Genomic DNA, 19,545 nt, shown 5'->3' on the forward strand with positions numbered 1-19,545 from the left:
AGCCAGTTGTTCTTGATTCCAACGTGCGAAAATCTCACGTGGAATGGAATCAACCAGCCTGAGGGGGTGGGTTGGGCTCCATGGCTATTATTACGTACCCATGTTCTTCTAATCACGTTTTATATTCACTCTATCGTCTTTAAACAGTTGAAAATTTGTGGTCAATTTATATGACATATAGACATGATTTATCATATATAACATTTACATGATCGGTTTTTCTGAAAATATGCTTCTTCATCTCCAAGTTTCTGAATTTTCTCAGATAGTATTAGATATAAATTTTATTTTGCAGTTGAAATCAAACCTCCGACTGTTCTTGTTTATCATAAGGCTAATTCTTATTTACATTTATTACATAAACACACGTATTATATTTTAAAATAATATTTTCCACTTCAGCCTATGTTGTCAAAAAGGATTGATAATGTTGTCAAAAAAAAACAGTCCCCTCCCTTATTCGGGGATCTGGTGGACCAAAGATCCCTCTGGATCAATAGTAGCAAGTATGATTTCAATACACGAGCAAATTGAAACTTCGAAAACATCACAAATTCATAATCAGAAAGGTGCAGAAACAGTATCTCTATCTCCAAATTTGTCGTTAATGGCGCACCACTGATCTTCTTCTCCTACCAAATCACGGTACCTATCTTCTCCTTCACATCTCACCATAGGTTCCAAACCCTACACAAAACAAAACCCACCAATATTTAGTATCACTTATCCCAGCACGTACTCGTCATTGGAATACATAAAATATAACGTTTCATTCACTTCATCTCATTTTGATTTATATATATAAGCCAATATCTTATTTCTCAAAAGATGAATAAAGAAGTGTAAAGTTTTATCAGAACCGAAGAGAAACAAATGAACGAAAAACAATAAAACAAACTCAATGTCCTTAAACCATTTTCGTACAAGCCTTTTAACATATTCGTCTCCTCCTGTGTGTGTTTCGAGGCTCAAGTTAGATGAATACTATTTTTCAAGATACAACGACAATCAGTAGAAACCTAGCACGAAGGTACTAGGTCAACGAACTGAAAAGTACCTGAACTTTATCACAAGTTGGAACAACACAGCAGGAGGCATGTACAATAAAAGAAAGAAGAGCAATACGCGAATATGAGATATGTTTAAAAGATTCGAAACTGCTTTTATATATAGACACTTGGATCACATATGGACAATCACATAGTCGCCCATCCGAAAAGGCAAAAGTTGCTCAGCTGGAGCACAAGCTGTCAATCATATTGGAGCACCAACTATTAGACAAGTGAAATGTCACACCCAAAACGATTTGGAGTGAATTTTCAAAAATAAAATTCAAGAAAATAGCAAAAGTCAGGTGAAGCTTGATGCACAGTTTTTTTTGATCCGACATTCGACGCACTTAGGTCATACTCTTACGCTTGCACACAAGTGAAGTCTTTTTCAGTGCAAATCATACTTTTGATTTGCACACCCTGCGCAATCAAGCGAGAGAACTACTTGACCAATTATTCTTACATCTTCACAAAATATAACTCAATATAAGCTCATCCATAATAAGATTATTTTTTTACATGTGACCATCCACTTAACAAAGCTAATTTTCATTAGAAATATAAAGCTCAATAGTCCGAAGTTCAACGAATCTGTATGTACATATATGCCTGAGTGAATATTCTCAGAGCCTCCTCCAGCGTTTCTGTGTTCACCACGTTACGCGCGGCTTCCTATACAAGCATAGACATATTTAGAAGAGCCAAAAAAAAAAAAAAAAAAAAAACAAATTGTAAAGAGGGTCGGAGACAATGAATTACCCTTGCGTACTGGAATTGATTGACATTGAGCGTGCGAGGTTCGGTCTCAATAGACGATTGCCTCTCCATTATTCTAACCATCGTATTATGATTACACAAAGCAAATTATAAAGACAACAACAACGACCACTTTGGATACTTCGAAATATTACCCGTCTCTCTCTCTCTCGCTCTCTCTGTGTGCGTGTGTCCCTATAGGAATTATGAAGAGGAACCCGAGCGTCGAGGTAATATTTAACGAAGAGATACTTCAAGAAAAGGGCAAGCTATTGTAGCACGTCATGATCTAAAAAAGATAAACTAGTCTATTTATTGTAAAATATTCAAAGTACGTGGAACATTGTGCATGAAAGAATCGGACACGTGAAATGTCGTGGTATTTTATTATTATTATTATTTTCTTGGACGATTTTATTTACCCGATCGAACGGGATAAAAACATCGAGAAGGGAATCACGTGTTTCCACATGTATATTTTAATAGACAAAAATTTGTGTGAGACGGTCTCATCGATTGTATTTTATCAGATTAATCTTTTATTTAGATCATTCATAAAAAAATACTTTTTATTGTAAATATCGATAGAGTTGAATTGCCGTCTCACAAATAAAGATTCGTGAGACCGTCAAAATTAACTATTATTGTCCGCCCGACCATACATTACATTTTCATGATATATAAATATCTTTTAAAGAAAAAACAAACATTGTTGTTTCCGTGAAAACATTGGACAAAAATCGGGACCAAGAAAAAAAGAACTAATAAAAACAAAAAGACGGAAAGAATCAATTGACATTTCTTTCTTTTGTATTTCTCGAATTCACCTTTCACTTTGTTTCCTACCCAAAGATGGACTCAATTACTCTCAGTCCACTGCTTCCCTGGCATTGTATTCGTACAATGATTTCACACTGAAAACCACACTACTGTTGCCACTTCCCAGCCAAAATGCCTGATTCCACGGCTCACAATCCCCGCGGCCGCCAACCGCCGTCGAATAGGGGTCGACACTGGTGTTGTTCCTTCGTCCCACCACCCCTTAGCCCCGACAAACCCAAATTTTCACGCTCACATTCTTCTTCATCATGTGGTAAAAAGATAGAGATGCCTTACAATTCCCCACAGACCCAACAGCAAAAGCTTCCTCTTTCTCGTTGGATTTTGTCTCCGGGTAGGGTATCCCCCATTTCCGACAACCCGGTGAGTTCTTCCACCCCTCAAAAACCTCTTACTCGAAATAATTCCCTCAAACTGCCGCTGCCGCGAACTCATTCTGAAACCGTTTCGAGGGATGAGGTCAGTTCGGAAACTTTTGATGTGAGGTTGAATCTGAAGGGGAAAAATGGCGGATCCTTGATTCTGGAGCTGGGTTCTGAGGTTTTGGTCGCTAACAGCCCCGTTTTTGCCGATTTGATATCCGATTATCGCAAGAATCAGAGTGGATTGTGTAGGATTGAGGTGCCGGATGTGGAGAATTTGAACGTGTTTCGCGAGACTATTGGACTCATGTTTGAGGATGATATTCAAAAGAAACTCCTCAATGTCGGTGTTTTTCGTGCCATTCATATACTGGAGGTATTATTATTATCATCATTCTTTCTTTACTATTGAAAATGTTTCTTCATTTCTTTCGTTTGGACGGTATACAGCACTTTTCGGTAATAGTTCTTGCTTGTTTTTATTTATACCTGTTGTTTAAATTCCAGATAGAAAATGGCAATGCCACTGGGATCAATATTTCTTTGGAAATTTTATCATGAATTGAATTTGAACTATATGTTTATGATGAGGTTTTTGCGGAGGAGTTTTATTACGCATACCTATCGATGATATATTTTCATGTAATAAAGATTTATTACAATCTTTCATTTCATTGCATACATCTTGAGCATTCTTTTTATATCACGTTACAAATAGAGCCATTGCAACACCCATCAAAGGAGCGTTCCATCCTAAAGGTAAGGAGGACCTGGAGAGTAGTTTGTATTAATCAGAGATGGATGTTGTACTTCACTTATTTTTTGCCAGGTCTCATTCGATCTGTTGTGGATCGTGGAATACGTTGTGAAGTCTGCATGACTTTAGTATACCTCCGATTACGCGTGCCATTGCCACTTAGATTGTGAGTCTCATTGAATGATCTTGGCATATTTGTTTTCTGAATATCCATTAAATTTTAGAAGTGCGATGAAAAAATTAACATCTCTTTTATCAATATTTTCTTTTAAAATTTTGGGGCTAACCAGAAAATAGGATGTGAACAATCTATTATTGTGTTTGCTGTTTGGTACAGCTGTAGAACTTAAGGTCTATGTTTGAAAAGATGTCGTCGATGGTTACTTAAAATTGATTGAGTTGTTATGCAATATTTTCAAAGATTCATGATTAATGCCTTTCAAATTTGTTGTGGCATTTCTCATTGTGCTTCTGTTTGTTGTTCAAGTTGTTTCACACCTTCGCTGGATTTAAGCAAGAAGCAACTGAGGCAGCAGTTATTTGTGGTTTTAGTTGTTTATGAAGCATAAGATATTTGCTGTTGAGTGTAATTTAATCCTTCATGGTCAGTGAAAAACCAACGTTGTTCATGTTGAGGTACTTCAAGGAAAAGCTCTAGACTTCGGAAATGGGGTTTACCGAACTTTGTTTCCTTCTTTTGTTCGTTTTGTATTCCTTCATGAAGAAAAATTATTATGAGATATTGTCGCATGTTATTGCCATCACCGAAATAATTGCTATTAACCGTATTATTTTCTTGTATTCTATGTAGTCTAAGCCGGATATGATTATATGAATGGAGCTGAGAAAGGTTTTTTCCTTGTGCGGCTTTGCCTGGCCTCCTATTTTTCTGAAAAAAAAATTTATGCATCAGAATATGTTCTTAGTCAATTTTATCTGTCTGCTCATTGTCCGTCGATCTTGAAATCTGAGAATCTTTTCCGACCGTACTGGCAGGTGTCAGCAGGGATCAAGTTTACCAGGGGTGTTTCTTCATGCTTGAAATACCTCGAGGCAGTACCGTGGGCGGAAGAAGAAGAGGAGAAGCTGAGGCAGTTATGTGCTAAACTAAATATTGATGACATAGCAGCAAAAGAAATTTCTGAAAGGATCGTTGGCATTAATTGTGTCGATACCCAACGAACCATGACGAAACAGCTTATTTGGTCTATAACCACCTGTACTGATACCAATGCCCGAAACGATCTAAAATCTTTGGTGAAAGGTCTCCTTTCCAAAAGCTCGGTCTACAAAAAGAACGCTCCTGATTTGAACAAGAATGACATATTTACCATTTGTGAGTCATGCTTGGGGTCACTCACGACTCTGCTCGAGGAGGCCTCGGATACTGATACGGGTCAAAAGTTGAGAAAAACGGCAAAACAAAGACCTTTGTTAGAGCAAATCTCACAACAGGTAAACAACTTAAATTGGCTTCTTGATATCCTACTCGAGCACCAGATGGCTGAGGAATTCGTGGATCTTTGGACAAATCAACGTGAACTGCTCAAAATGCACTATACCACGTCTCCATTGATTAGATTCGAACTTAGCCGTGTCTCTGCTATGCTTTTTATCGCAATGGGTGCCAGGAAACTGCATTGTCGGCCAGAAACAAGATTAGAATTTCTTAAAATGTGGTTTAGGCCAATCCTATCAGATTTCGGGTGGCTGCAGAGGTGCAGAAAGGGGCTTGACATGAAGGAATTGGAAGAAGCAATGGGTCAAATGATTCTAACTCTTCCATTGAAGGAGCAGTACACACTTTTTATGGAATGGCTTCCGAGTTTTACGAAAAACAGTAATGATTGCCCGAATCTTAGTAAAGCATTTGAAATCTGGTGGCGAAGATCGTTCGTCAAGGGCTCCAGAACCTCAGCTTTTGAACATAGGTGAATTGCAGCTGCTAGCAACTTGTAGTGTTGTTTTGTGTTTTTTTTCCTGAAAGAGTTGGTTTTTGTGCTTTGAGATTGAATAATGCATAGATCATATTATCAATGCAATTTTTTTTATCTGTTGAGTAAGTATTAATTCAATCCTGCTTTGCGTTTTTTTGTGTTATATAGTTGCAAATAATTGTTTTTCTGTTTTGAAAAATTAAAATTAATATGTAAGTTATATATGAAACGATCCAAGTCACATTTATTTCATTTTTTTCCAACACATCAAGCGTGGGATTTCTTATTTGGAAAACTGTAATTTTTGTCCGCTATGTTTATTTGTCTTTTCATAATTTTATTTTATTTTTTTATAATTTATATGATTAAATTGGTAGCTATGATGCTTGAATTTTATTCTTTGACTAACTATCTATCTATCTATCTATCTGTATTTTGTGTTCGAAGAAAATAGTGTATTACATGGATTATTATTTTTTTAGTACAATAATAATAATAATAATAATTCATTATTATTTAAAACGTCTTTTGAGTACATCTAAAAAAATTGCTACTTTTAAATAAAATCTAGATGTGTCGGTGAGTTTAAACATTTTTAAAATGTAAAAAGACAAAATTTATTGGTTCATGGGAAGTTTAAAATTAAATATTTTATTTAATGATAAAGTTTTTTTAAAAATAATTTTTAATGATAAAATGTTTGAAAATATAATTTCGTGTTTTCACCTCTAAGATATATTATTTTTGTCCATCACTTTTTTTTAATCTTCAATCACAATATTATATAATGATGATGTTAATAGAATTAGGAGTTACATAATAAATACCAAAACATGCTTATTGAAACGTTGTTTTAATCAAGGGATGTATAGTTTGACAAAAATTTGTGTGAGACGGTCTCACTGGTTGTATTTTGTGAGACGAATCTCTTATTTGAGTCATCCATGAAAAAATATTACTTTTTATGCTAAGAATATTACTTTTTATTGTGAATATCAATAGGGTTGACCCGTCTCACAGATAAATATTCATAAGACCGTCTCACAAGATACCTACTCGAATAGCTTTATCTATTTGTCTCTTTTCATGTTCGATTTTGTTTCTTAATAAATGCATTACAGATTGTGACAGATGTCATATATATTTTGGTACTTATAATTTATTTATTTATTTTTTTTTTCAATGAAGAAATTATTTTTAGAAATATGAATTCTCGATATAAAATCCATCATTATCGAGAGGTTTTCATAAATATTATTTTTCATACATTGGTTTTTTTTTTATACTGAAAATCAAATAATAAAATAGATTCTAGGAAAAAGAGGCGACGTCATGGAAGAGGAGGCTACCCTTCCCCTTTCCATTTGGCTCTCGTCCTTTCCCACTGGTTTCGTTTTCGCCATGCATGATGCATGCCCCATGCGGCCCACCCATTCTCTTACAAGAATACAAAACAAAGCATAATACCTTAGCTAGGGTTGATGATCATCTTTATTGTCGGTAGATATTAGTCTTTTCTTCTTCCACTTGGCGTCTCCCACTGTGCTTCCTCGTATAAATTTCAAACCTTTTTCTCCTCTCACGTTGGGGTTGCATGCTTGAAAACGTGAGTGTGTGTCCGGAGACGCCTAGTTAAGTATCTTTCACTGGGTTTTATTTGATTTTACTGAGGAAAAATGCCAGCTTGGTGGGATAAAATATCTGGTCGGGGCAAAGTTTCGGAAACTAAGTCCGAGGATTTCGTGGAGGGTTCATCGCTGAAGAATGAAAAGAAAACAGGCAAAGAAAACGGCAGTACCAAAAATGGTAAAGTGAAGAGCTTTGAGGAGGTTTCGGTACTGCCTCAATCGAGAAATTCGCCAAGAAATAGCTGGGATTTTTCTGCTTTGGGAAGGTCTTCTGGGTTTTCTGGATTTGATTCGGCTTCGTCATGGAATTGGGGGCACCCCTTGCCTTTGCCTCTAGAACCACCATCGGAGCAGCCGGGCCATTTTCATGCCGTTGGTCTGGGACCCGGATGGGGCTCTGTTTCAAGCGTCAGCTCGTTTGGATCGTCCGACGATCCGGCTCATTTTGCGGATCAAAATGGTTTCAGGTTGGCTAGATTTTCGGTTGGAAGTTCGTGATTTCTTTTTTCGCGATGATTGAAGTCTTGGAGTTTGTGATGTTACAGAATTTTGTGAGTTTTAATTTGTTACTTGGTCGGATCTGAAATGGTTGACTGAATATTTTGTCATTTTTACCTCAGAACAACTTCTCGTGTGTTTCTTCAAAGTTTGGGTTAAATTTTGTTGAATAAGCTAACCAAGTAAATACAATTAGAAATCTGTTGATTGTTTTTGAAATTTGCATGTATCCATTTTTTGTGTTCACACATACTCTCTACTTAAACCGTCGATCTATTAGGCAGTGTGAAATTGATCAGAATTGTTGCAGAATGATTCCAATATTTCTCAGACAATATGAAAATTGACAAGAAATTATAGTTATTGGTTTAAGTTCAAGTTTCAGAATTAACTTCAATCTCATCAGTTAATCTTACTGATGTAAAATTCATGTCTAATGGCAGAGGACATGTTGAAAACAGAGTATTAAGTCCACTGTCACGAAGCCCTGGTCGAGGATCGAGGTGTATTACAACTTCCACTTCACCTATCCATGCTCGAATTAATTGGATTAATTTGGACTCTTCGAATGGGAAACTTGAAGATGGAAGGAATGAATTTCATAAGTTGCCCCTTCCACCTGGTTCTCCAGTTAGCCCTTCCGCATTATCGACTCCAAGAAGTCCCGGAACACCTGAAAGCCCAAGCCCTGGTGGTATTTCTTCGAAATGGAGGAAAGGAAAGCTTCTTGGAAGAGGCGCTTTTGGTCATGTTTATCTCGGTTTTAATAGGTAATGATGATTCTGATGTCGGTTTTACTAAGTGGGAAATTTGATGAAAATAATTGTTTCATTACTTTTTCATAGCATTTAAGCACCCTTTAATCATCAAAATGTAGTTAGAGGCACGGCGAATCCACAAATTCGTGGTTAATATTGTGGCGGTTGGGGAGGACTTGAAATTTTAGAAAACCACTGACAAATTTCAAAATTTTCTTGTTGGACCTCTACACCCTTTTACCGGATCTGCAATTAGTTGGCAGTGACCCTGCCCAGTTTATAACTTTATTTCTTTTGGTATAACCTTTTTTCAGCTATATATTATAATATATCGTTTGTGTTGGCAGTGAGAATGGGCAAATGTGCGCTATAAAAGAAGTTAAAGTCATCTCGGATGAACAATCATCAAGGGAGAGCGTAAAGCAACTGAACCAGGTCATCCTTTGATAGTTTTTAGATTTACAATAGCGCTCATCTCCTGAAGAAAATATAATTTTCCGTGTTGTTGCTTTACTTTCAAACATTAGACTTCAATGGCTAGTTATTGGTATTCTCTTCTTGACATTTTTGGCATTTCAACAGGAAATAGCTTTGCTAAGTCAGCTTTCACACCCAAACATTGTTCAATACTACGGAAGTGACCTGGTAAGATTTTCTTTTATTTTGTTTTCAGTCTGGTTTCATCAGCTGTACCGTATCTTCTACCGTTTTTAACTTTGTCAAGCCTTGAACTAGTGGTCAGACAAATATGAGACTCGCAGCCCCTCATAATTTTGCTCTTTTCTTTTCCAGAATGAGGAAAGATTATCAGTTTATTTGGAGTTTGTTTCTGGAGGTTCCATCCACAAATTGCTGCAAGAATATGGAGCCTTTGGGGAACCAGTTATACAAAATTACACTAGGCAGATTCTTTCTGGTCTTGCTTACTTACATGGACGAAATACTGTGCATAGGTACAACTGGCTCTCATTTGATGATGACTTTGTTTGTTTTCTTCGTGGAAAATCCTGGATTTTAAAAAGTTCGTCCTTTTTCTGCAGAGATATAAAAGGAGCAAACATTTTGGTAGATACCAATGGTGAAATAAAACTGGCCGACTTTGGCATGGCCAAACATGTATGCATCGTCTTGATTAGTTCTAGATTGAAGGAGAATTTGAAAATTAGTTCGGTATCTAGGATTACCTTCCACTATCTTATGTAGTTCTTGTCATTGTACAGATAACTACCCGTTCTTCAATGCTATCCTTCAAAGGAAGCCCTTACTGGATGGCACCTGAGGTTGGTCTCATTCATTTTCTCTCACCTCTTATAAATGAAGATACATATCGATTATAAGACTGTGCGCTCCCTGTAATTTCTTACGACCCTGATATTTTCTCCTCAGGTTGTAATGAATACAAATGGGTATAGTCTTCCAGTGGATATATGGAGTTTAGGATGCACGGTTCTCGAAATGGCAACATCAAAACCTCCTTGGAGTCAACATGAATGGGTAGGTTAGTCTCTTCTTTTGGGGGAATCGATATCAACTTGAAGTTGCTTTCATGTTAAAATCTTCTCATGTGTTCATTTACAGGTAGCTGCTATATTTAAGATTGTGAATAGCAGAGACGCTCCCGAGATTCCGGATCACCTATCTGCTGATGCCAAAAGTTTTATACGGCTGTGTTTGCAACGGGAACCTTCTGCGCGGCCCACAGCATCCCAATTACTAGGTCACCCTTTCGTCAGAAACCAAGCTACACTTAGAGCAACCAATGTAAAGCTAACTCGAGAAGCGTTTCCTCGTGCGTTCGATGGAAGTAGCAATCAGGTATTTAATATCTGCAGAACTTTTAAATATTATTGATTCACTTTCTTGCTTCATTTAAAGGGGTTGTCAAAATAGTGTCATTTTTTTGAAATCGTTAGTATGAAGTCTTTGTTTACTTGTTTAAAGACTGCCCTGGAGATGCAGTCCAGCAGAACGAACAATTCTTTGGATCAGGATGATGCATCAAGATTCGCAGGACCGAGGTCATTTACAAATCCAAGGTACTCTCTTCTTGAAATCTACTTAGTCCATATATTTTAATTTGTTAGACAAAATGTAAACACTAAAGAAAATGTGAGTATAACGATTAAATACCACAGAATAATATATCAATCTTGAGTAGATAAAATGGAATGAAAACTGGAAATCAAACCGAGGCATGTAACAAGTACAGTTTTATTTGTCATCTCCGGTGGTCCTAGTCAAGAAGGGCAACTGTTTCCCAGGATACAACGGCTAAACCTGTAGTAATCACCTGTATTAACCTAGCACAAAGGTACATCGGCGAATTGAAGAAGTACCTTACCTTTATCACGGAAACTGGGGTAGCTGAGGTAAACGAGAAGAAAAAATGGCGTATTTGTTGTTGTGTGTTTTGAGGACTCCGGACACCACTATTTATAGGTGCATGAGATATATGCAGACAGTCACAAGATGGGATTTCGAACCACCAAAAGTCTGTCATCCAAAGCACCGACGGTCAAATGAAAGGTCTCATCCTGAAGGTTCGGCCAGGGCATGTGGAAGGGGTCTCATCTGGATTAGAAAATAAAATAAACAGTCGTCACACCCAGGTCATGCTTGCACACAAGTCCTTTTCCAGTGCAAATGAGGTCCTTGATTTGCACCTCTTGCGCAGGCGCGCGAGAGAGCCTCATGAGCAAGGCAAAAAGAGATTAACATGAGTGCTGGTTGCTCACCAATTAAAATATTCAATAAGGTTTATATAATTTTCTTAACTGTATAAATATGAATTTATGATTTCACACTTCTCATGTGAAACTTTGGCTGCTGTTACTGTTGTTCACCGTACGTGGTCCTGAAGTAATAGTAACTTTCTTATGTCTGCAGGGATAATGCACGAACAATAGCATCGTCATTGCCAGTATCTCCCCCCTCGAGCCCATTAAGGCGTGATGCATCAGCTTACCATAAGGTTTTCCTTTCTCCTCCACCTCCTTCTTATACAGTAAGGAAAAACACTCCTACTCATATCAACAACTCAGTAGATCCTCTCAGACTTAGCTCAAGAAGCACATTCGATCCATGGCTTGAAATCCCTAGATTGAGAGCTGAAGCACCTGCTAGAAGAACCTCAACAAGGACCGTACTTCAGAATTCCAAACACGTTGATAAATCTAAATCCTCTAGAGCCCCCCTTCTTTAAAATTTCATCAGCTTGTGCATGGACATGTGAAGCGAGCAAGAGTCGTTTGTTTTCACTACAAAAAAATACACATTCAACAACACATCAAAGACAACTGTTTTTATTAAAATCATTGTGTTTTTTACTTTTAACAACGATTTCAACAAAAAATGTTGTCGTAGCTTAAAAAAATCCGCTCATAAACAACAGTCTCTTTAAAACCGTTGTCTTTGATATATCTACTACAACGAATCGTTGTCGTAGACCGTTCTCTATATGTGTTTACAGTAATTGTCGCATATTCATTAAAATTTCGTAACACCATGCAATAGAGCCCTATGACACGGCTATCTATATTTACAGTGAGATCAAGAGATTATAAGGTGCCGACTAAAACGTAACCATCCAAGTGCCGAGCAACCTTCTTCGCCCCAGTGGCGCAAGTCTTTCAATAAACACTACAAAAAACCATTGTTAAAGGTCATGTGGTTAAAGTTGTGCTCAAAGACAACGGTGAAAAACTATTGTCGTAGACGTCTAAATACAACTACTGTTATTAAAGGCCCTGTGGTTAAAGAGTGCGCTTGAAGACAACAGTTCACCGTTGTCGTAGCTACAAGTAGCGACGAAAATCATGTCAAACTGTCGCTAAAATTAGCGGCGGTATTCATGCAAAACCGTCGCTCTGTCCTAAAATTAGCGAAGATTTTTTTATAAAGTTCGTCGCTAATTTTAGCGACGGTTTGCATTATTTCCGTCGCTAATTTTTTCAGTAAAATAAAAAAATTACTTTTAATAATTTAACAAATATAAAAAAGAACTTACAAAATGAATGAATTTGAAATTTATATTTTCAAATTCTACCATTTAAGTGTACCTAAATTAAATCAAAATACATAATATAAGTTAAAATTTGTAATTGTAGAAAATGTATATTTGAACATGAAGCCAAATATAACCCCTCTTTTAAGACTTTATTATTAACACTATCACCCTTATTTATTTTTAAAAATATTGAAGTTATTAATTATGATTAATAAATTATTTAATTATTTTTAGAATTTATTAAAATGAGTTCTTATAATAATTGTGTTGGAGCTAAAAAAATAAATTAGGTACAAAGTGAATTAAGCCCAAAAAACGAAGAAGTGATGAGATGCGGTAGTATAACCTATTTGGAATTCAAACTGGTTTGGAAAGATAATGAGTAATAAGGGAGCATGAGAATTGCCCAATTATATGAAGAAAAGGAGAATCCATTACAAAACAACAAACAACTCAAACTCATCATTCAAAAACTGTTCCAACAATAATTCTACAAATTTTAGTTAGTAGTTCAAGTATTTTCGTCTTTTTATTCCAGATTCTAACAATTTTTATATATTTAATTCCAATTTCTACCAAACATTAATATCGTACTTTCCATGTTTTGTTAGTTCCTTGTGATTTGTATGTTGGAGATTTATTTCATCAATTTTCAATGTTTTTTCCACCAGTTTCTTTTATTTTGGTGCATATTAGTTTATGAGATTAGAGCTAACTATCAATTTAAGGATTTTCACAATCGTTTTATTTTTAGAAATTAATTATTTATTGTATTTCACACAAATTGGTGTTTGTAGCACTTGACACGCCCGCATGACACAAATTTGTGCAAACAAAATTGGCGAAAAACTATGTCAAACAAATGGTAACACATATTCCTACGCCCTATTTTTAGCCAAAGATTAAATATTTCGAACGAACGGCAACATGGTCGACCTTTTCCATGACAAGGAAAGTCTCTGAGAGACATGGAAAATTAATGGCGTTTACATCTGATTCAAATATTCATCTAACATCCATCCAACATCCACCAAGCTACACACAGTTTTCTTTCTATGGAACACAAACACAAGAGTCAAATTTAACACAAGGGATGTCTTATAACTGTTGACACAAATGCAAGAGATCGAGGGCCCCAATATATAACACACGTGCACACAAATAAAAATAAATAAATTTAGGGAACTTTGTATTTCTGCCCGTCAGCACTCCGAATCGAAAAAGCTTGAAATCTTATGATAAAGAGTACCAAAATCGCAAACATAAATGACCATAACTGTCATTTTTCCGAAAATATAATTGTGATTTTAAATAGTGAAAAACTTCGATGTCTTATGATTGATAATATTGTCTCTCGTTTTTCTTGTAGAATTAAATAATCAATACCTTGTTTAAGCTTTTTATAAAATTTTCAATATGTGAAAAAGAGTATCCTCTTTGCATGAAAAATATTTGCTCTAAATTTGAGATAAAAGTATAAGTTATATTATAGCATAATTTATACGTTCTATTTGTGGCAAAATTTTAACACAAGGCCCTATTGCCTTATTGCGTGCAAGAGGAATAGACCAAAATCCGATGTACACAATAACAGTTTCATCTAGAATTTTTTTTATCAAAATTACATTCTTGAAGTTGTTAAATTATATATTTAGCACACCTTTTATAAGTTTAAAAAGTCATATTTAATTACTTTGTTTGATTTGAATATATTCTTAAATATTAATTTCTAGTGTATATTTTTTGATTTATATTGGAGGGAATAAATTGAATTTAAAGAAAATTATTATGACAAAATTTAGAGATGATGCGGGCTAGAATCCTTCTATGGGTAAAGAACTGTGTTTTTGCAACCCGTCATTTTTAATGGGCCAGGAATGAGGCTTTTAAAGATAAGATTGGACCCGGACCAAATGGAACTAGTAGATGTTTTTGTTTTATTAAAGAGGCCCAAATTGGATAAAAGAAGCGGCCCAAACGTAAGGTAATAAATAATACTTATTAACAATGAAAAAAGCTACTAAACGAGTCGTCTTCCTCGAGCTTCTCCTCCTTCCATGGGACCATGAGCTTCGCAGGACTAGGCAAAATCTTTGGGCAAGTCTCGGCGGATTGGTCGGAGCCACACAGCACCCCACTTGATCCTTTTCTGTTTCATGTGCGTCCCCTGCAGAATGATTCAGCTTCTCTACAAATCACTGTTACTGATTTCCAATCCAACACCTTTCAGGCCGTCAAGTCCAGTCTTCAGCTAGAGGACTTGGTCAGCTTTCATCTTCTTCATTATCATTTCAGTTGTTTATATACAATTTATGTTCCATTTGTTGTAGGTTAAATGAATTAAAACGATGATTACTGGGTCGATGGGTTTTTTCTTAAAAAAATAAATGCATTATAAAATTTAAGGTTTATTGAAAATATAATACTGCCAACGCAATGTTAATGTACAGTTCTAGGTGCATGTTCTTTCTTATCTGGCGTTAATTCGGGGTGGCGAGATTAAATTGAAATACAGCAATTGCCTGGTGACATAAATGAATTTTATCTCACTTTTATACAGAGAGATGCGATTGGAATTGGTGGTTTTTGGTCCGAATTTGTAGATTATGTCACAGCTTCCCTGAAATCGGAAGATGTGAAGCTTGTCATGGGGGGATCGTCTGAGTTAGGAGGTAATTTACCAACCTCTTCTTTTCAACACTGCTTCTGACATCATGAATTCAACTCAAGAGATCAAATTTAATAACCAAATTCTTTTAATGTGTACCCATAATACATCACTTTTTGTTTTGACGTCAAAATAATATGAAAATAGTATGATAAGTTAAAAGGTTCATTTATGTCAATACTGCTGTCTCATTCATTGAAGAGGAGCATGGCTAAATAATGATAAGATTTTGGTGGGATCAATCTTCGATACACACTTTTATTAGTACATTTACTTGCATCTCTTTGGTCCTATGACGCGTTGATTCTTTGAGAATTATTTGTTACTACGATCCATATTTCCCATGAGAAGTTAAAACGCTTAACCTTTTGAAAGGCATGAATCAATTATTGAGGTTTGTGAACAGACGTTTATCTATGCACGTTATGACTGATGGGGTGATGCTACATTGATCATTAAAATGTTTACGGAGCACATGTTGCATCGTCTACTGTGGAATGCGTATAAATTTGATTGCATTTTTCTTATTTTTCCAGGTGCTTTGCATGCAAAATTAATTGCACAAAAATTAAAAGGAATGCCACGAGTCTTGATTTCCCTTGGTAAACTTGTCGATGGCGCTGCTTGTAAGGTGATGGGAAGTCTCTCGCAGGAGCTCTATGCAGAATACAAAGTGGCGCATAATTCACTTATTGAAGGTCACTAATCAACTAACATTGCTAACAAGTATTATTTATTTATTTCAAGCCAGTCTGCAGATGACATTTTTGACAATTTCGTAGAGGCAGGCAAACTTTTCTTTAGTTAAGGTATATTTTATGGTCCATGTTTTATGTGCTTCTGCTTAAATCAGGAAACAAACCTTCAATTTTGTCATGTAAAAAAAAAAAAAGAATGTAGAATCTATTTCTTGTTTTTCTGTCTTTTTAATTATCCACTATGTTCGTATTATTTTGATGTTAAAACACAATTTGATAATAAAGAGGGTGTTTTACAAGTTGTTAGAGAGCTTATAAACCTCAAAATTCGTTTGGTAAATTTTCTTAAAATAACTTATAAACTGTCAAAATAAGTTGTATTAACCAAACAACTTTTTTTTCCAGAGATCTTATTTAAATATTTTATTTCTCCGAAACATCCTTGCATATTCTCTTAAATCCCCACCGTGTCCTCCACAATTATTATATTTTATATTAAATTTACTTGAACAAATTAAAGATAATATTAGATATTTGTTTTTTTAAATTTTTCCAAAGAATATCAATTTTTCAAATTATAAATATAAAATAGTTTTTTTAAATATAGCTTTAACATATATAACTACTTACATTAACATAGTACTATACTATTTTTGGTAGTTTTGACAATAAAAGATTTGTAAGATAAAACACGTCAACATCTTTAAAATTTTAAAATAAGCTATTCCAAACAACATATTTAAAAAATAAGATCATACATTTTATAAAACATAAGAGCTTGTAAGCTCTTTTAAATAAGTTTAGCTAAACACCCTAGTGCACAAATAAAAAGTACATGGTTATCAAATTTGATCTCTTGAGTTGAATTCACGATGTCAGAGGCAGTTCCAAAAATATAAATGGAAGATAAACTGATTGAAAGAAAAACACAGGTGAATGGAAAAGCATCAAAACTTACTTGCAAATTTGATCTTTATGCAAGCATATTTTTGTTTGTTGCATCATTTTTTTTAAATTATGAAATTCTAATGTTCTATATTAAGGTTTCTGTGAAAGGAGGATTAGATTCTATGTTTGCATCATACCGAAGGCATGCGCCTAGACTTAAGACTCGTCAAAGCTTTGCCTTTCCGTCACGACTCAAGTTAAGGCACAATCCTTTAGCGAAGCCCGAGCCTTAACCATGAGCCCAACTTTTGGTGCTTTGTAAAGGCTCAAGCCCTTCTAAGCATACAATTCAATGTGGAAATAGTGAATCAGCAATTGGGCAAGAACATCTATTTTCGCTTATATAGCTATGAATTTTGTTTCTGTTCTTTGATAACTTGTAATGCATACTGATTTTGACGGCAATGTGGATAATGATTTTCGTTTGGGTGCAAGGGCAGGACAAATTGAGATGAAATTTGATTTCACATTTGCACCTCAAATAGTCTACTTAACCAATATGTGATTTGAGTAATCCTGGTGCAGGAAAATTTAATCCTTGTGTTATGCAAATTAAGTTAATAATTCACATTTTCATTGACTACTACCAACTGTTATCATAGATGGAGACTGTTATGTCATATATGAGCCACTGAATTCATATCATTACATCATCTGCAGTATGTCACCTAAAATTTTTTCTTCCTCTTACATTTGATAATATTTTTTATCTCTGTTTGTGTAGAGAAAGAGCAAAATAACCGATTGATCAAAACTGTGGCTGATGAACAGGTGACCCCACTTCCCCATGATATCACACTTTTACTAGTTAATAGTGCTGGTACATGAGTTAGTGCAGGCAGGATCTGTCTTACCTGTTATTGGTTGCTGCTTTGATACTGAACTTGCCTCAATTACTTGATGAAAGTTGGTGTTAAAAAATTTAGAAATGCATGACTTTTGATGCGTATGGCCTAATTTTGCGTCTAGAGGCATGAAACTTAATTTCAACATTTTTGACAAATCTTATCATCAGTATGTAACACATAATTTTTTGTGGTAGAAATATTTGCAGTGCCTCAATTCAATTTGCGAGATTTTAGATGTCCCACACTTTTCTGGCAATTTGAGTTGCTTATTTTTTACAAAATGAGGACCATGTGAAGTAGTTGCTATTGAGATTTTTGAATCTTGTTTGGGTGAACTATCCTATTTTCTAGAAATGGTCTCTGCATTGGATTTATGCAATTATTAGAATTCTGCTTGCTATATCTTTCTGATTATTTAGTATTTGCTTTTCCTCAAACTATTTCTCAATATGATTATCAGGAAAAGAACAACGCAATGCAAAAGCAGTTGGACTTGATAATGTATTCTAAAAAACACAAATCTCAGAAAATAAATGATAGAGTCGGCTCGGATAACCATGTTACGGTGTCACAAGACTCTCCAGGTATCTATCAATTCTTTTTTATTTATTTACTTTCCAAACCATTTTTGTGTGCATAGTTGTAAATGGGCGGTGCTAATGAAATGGATGAATTCAAATATTACCAAATTTCGTATATAATCTCAAACATTAACCTTTTTAACCAGAAAAAATCTGCTTGAAACTTGAAAGATAAGCAATTTTGGCTCGAGAGTTCAAATTCAAGCCATTTCGCTTGGTTGGAACCCATCATTTACCTCTATGAACCAAAAATTCACGTAATGACTTGAGCTTGCAAGCATGTATAATTTTTAATATGTTTGTTTACTAAACTATTATAAATATGTTTATGCAATATCAACAAGTTTACTACAGTTCGAAAGCTATCTATCACAATAACTTGGACTCAAATTCCACTTGAAATATATTCAATTTTGTTTGAGGTTAGGACAAGATTGATGAATTTAAACATGGATTAGATTGTATTTAAGCATGTTAAAAAGTTGTTAAGCTGGCTTGATGGGTTTGCAAGCTGAGTCTATACTAGCGTTAATACTATTGATTGATAAAGAAAAATCACCCCCACCCTTTTTTAACCTGCTGTTCTTTCACTTAATCGCCATATTTGACCCTTTGAAATTGTAATATGTCATACCTCTGCTTGCAGATAAGCAAGCTGCTCATAGCCCAAGCTCAACCATGGCCGCAAACCGAGTCGTTCCTGCACACCGCAGGTTACTGACGTATAGATTTTTGTTTGAAGTGCAAGTATTCAAATTTATTTAATGACCTTGATTTTGTTAGCAGATCTAAAGTAAGAGGTGCTATTCTGAAGGACACTGAAGATGATTGAAAAAATTGAGAAGGATATTGACTCCATGTTCACAATGTGTGGCTGGATGCATGAAAATCGTCAGCTTGCCTTTCTCAGAACAATTGTCCTTCATTCATTAATGGATTGAGAAAAGAATCGCTGTACAGATACAATTATGCGTAAGTACGGCATTAGGGAGGGCAAGATTTCGTGACATGTTAAGATGTAGAGTGTATTCGAGTTCGTATTACGCCCTTTCTTGTGAATTCTGGTGCTTGTCTGTTTGTTTTTAACAGTTTGTACGAATTGTTAGAATCCTGTCTTTCTTTTAGTATAATAAATGAAAATGTGACATAAATAATTTGATTCTGAGTTCTCTTAGCTTGGACAAAAATTCAAGTTGAGGTCAGCAGGT

The 19,545-nt window shown here is 35.3% G+C and overlaps 3 protein-coding genes across 4 annotated transcripts; all 3 read left to right on the forward strand.

Annotated features, from left to right (window-relative positions):
• The first annotated feature begins 2,593 nt into the window (after window positions 1–2,593).
• Window positions 2,594–5,826, forward strand: LOC142522574 (BTB/POZ domain-containing protein At2g13690-like). Its single transcript, XM_075626037.1, has 2 exons — window positions 2,594–3,386; window positions 4,764–5,826. The coding sequence occupies exons 1-2, from the start codon at window positions 2,760–2,762 to the stop codon at window positions 5,700–5,702; spliced, it is 1,566 nt and encodes a 521-aa protein (XP_075482152.1). The 5' UTR covers window positions 2,594–2,759; the 3' UTR covers window positions 5,703–5,826.
• A 1,351-nt stretch (window positions 5,827–7,177) lies between these two features.
• On the forward strand, window positions 7,178–11,886 carry LOC142522645 (mitogen-activated protein kinase kinase kinase 3-like). Of its 2 annotated transcripts, XR_012814498.1 has the most exons (12): window positions 7,178–7,799; window positions 8,274–8,600; window positions 8,936–9,023; window positions 9,171–9,233; window positions 9,381–9,541; window positions 9,629–9,704; window positions 9,809–9,868; window positions 9,975–10,082; window positions 10,167–10,403; window positions 10,530–10,624; window positions 10,747–11,343; window positions 11,475–11,609. XR_012814498.1 is itself a non-coding variant. In XM_075626165.1 (11 exons), exons 1-11 carry the CDS (start codon window positions 7,381–7,383, stop codon window positions 11,788–11,790), a joined length of 1,950 nt encoding a protein of 649 aa, XP_075482280.1. In that variant the 5' UTR covers window positions 7,178–7,380; the 3' UTR covers window positions 11,791–11,886. The 2 variants fall into 2 exon arrangements, 1 of the variants encoding a protein (XP_075482280.1); XM_075626165.1 differs by lacking the exon at window positions 10,747–11,343 and having other exon boundaries at window positions 11,475–11,886.
• A 2,720-nt stretch (window positions 11,887–14,606) lies between these two features.
• On the forward strand, window positions 14,607–19,502 carry LOC142523318 (uncharacterized). Its single transcript, XM_075627071.1, has 7 exons — window positions 14,607–14,857; window positions 15,155–15,266; window positions 15,799–15,960; window positions 17,633–17,679; window positions 18,217–18,340; window positions 18,984–19,050; window positions 19,124–19,502. The coding sequence occupies exons 1-7, from the start codon at window positions 14,660–14,662 to the stop codon at window positions 19,167–19,169; spliced, it is 756 nt and encodes a 251-aa protein (XP_075483186.1). The 5' UTR covers window positions 14,607–14,659; the 3' UTR covers window positions 19,170–19,502.
• Window positions 19,503–19,545: the final 43 nt, after the last annotated feature.

The sequence above is a fragment of the Primulina tabacum genome, chromosome 13 (genome assembly GCF_025594145.1).
Source record: "Primulina tabacum isolate GXHZ01 chromosome 13, ASM2559414v2, whole genome shotgun sequence".
Taxonomy (NCBI): domain Eukaryota; kingdom Viridiplantae; phylum Streptophyta; class Magnoliopsida; order Lamiales; family Gesneriaceae; genus Primulina; species Primulina tabacum.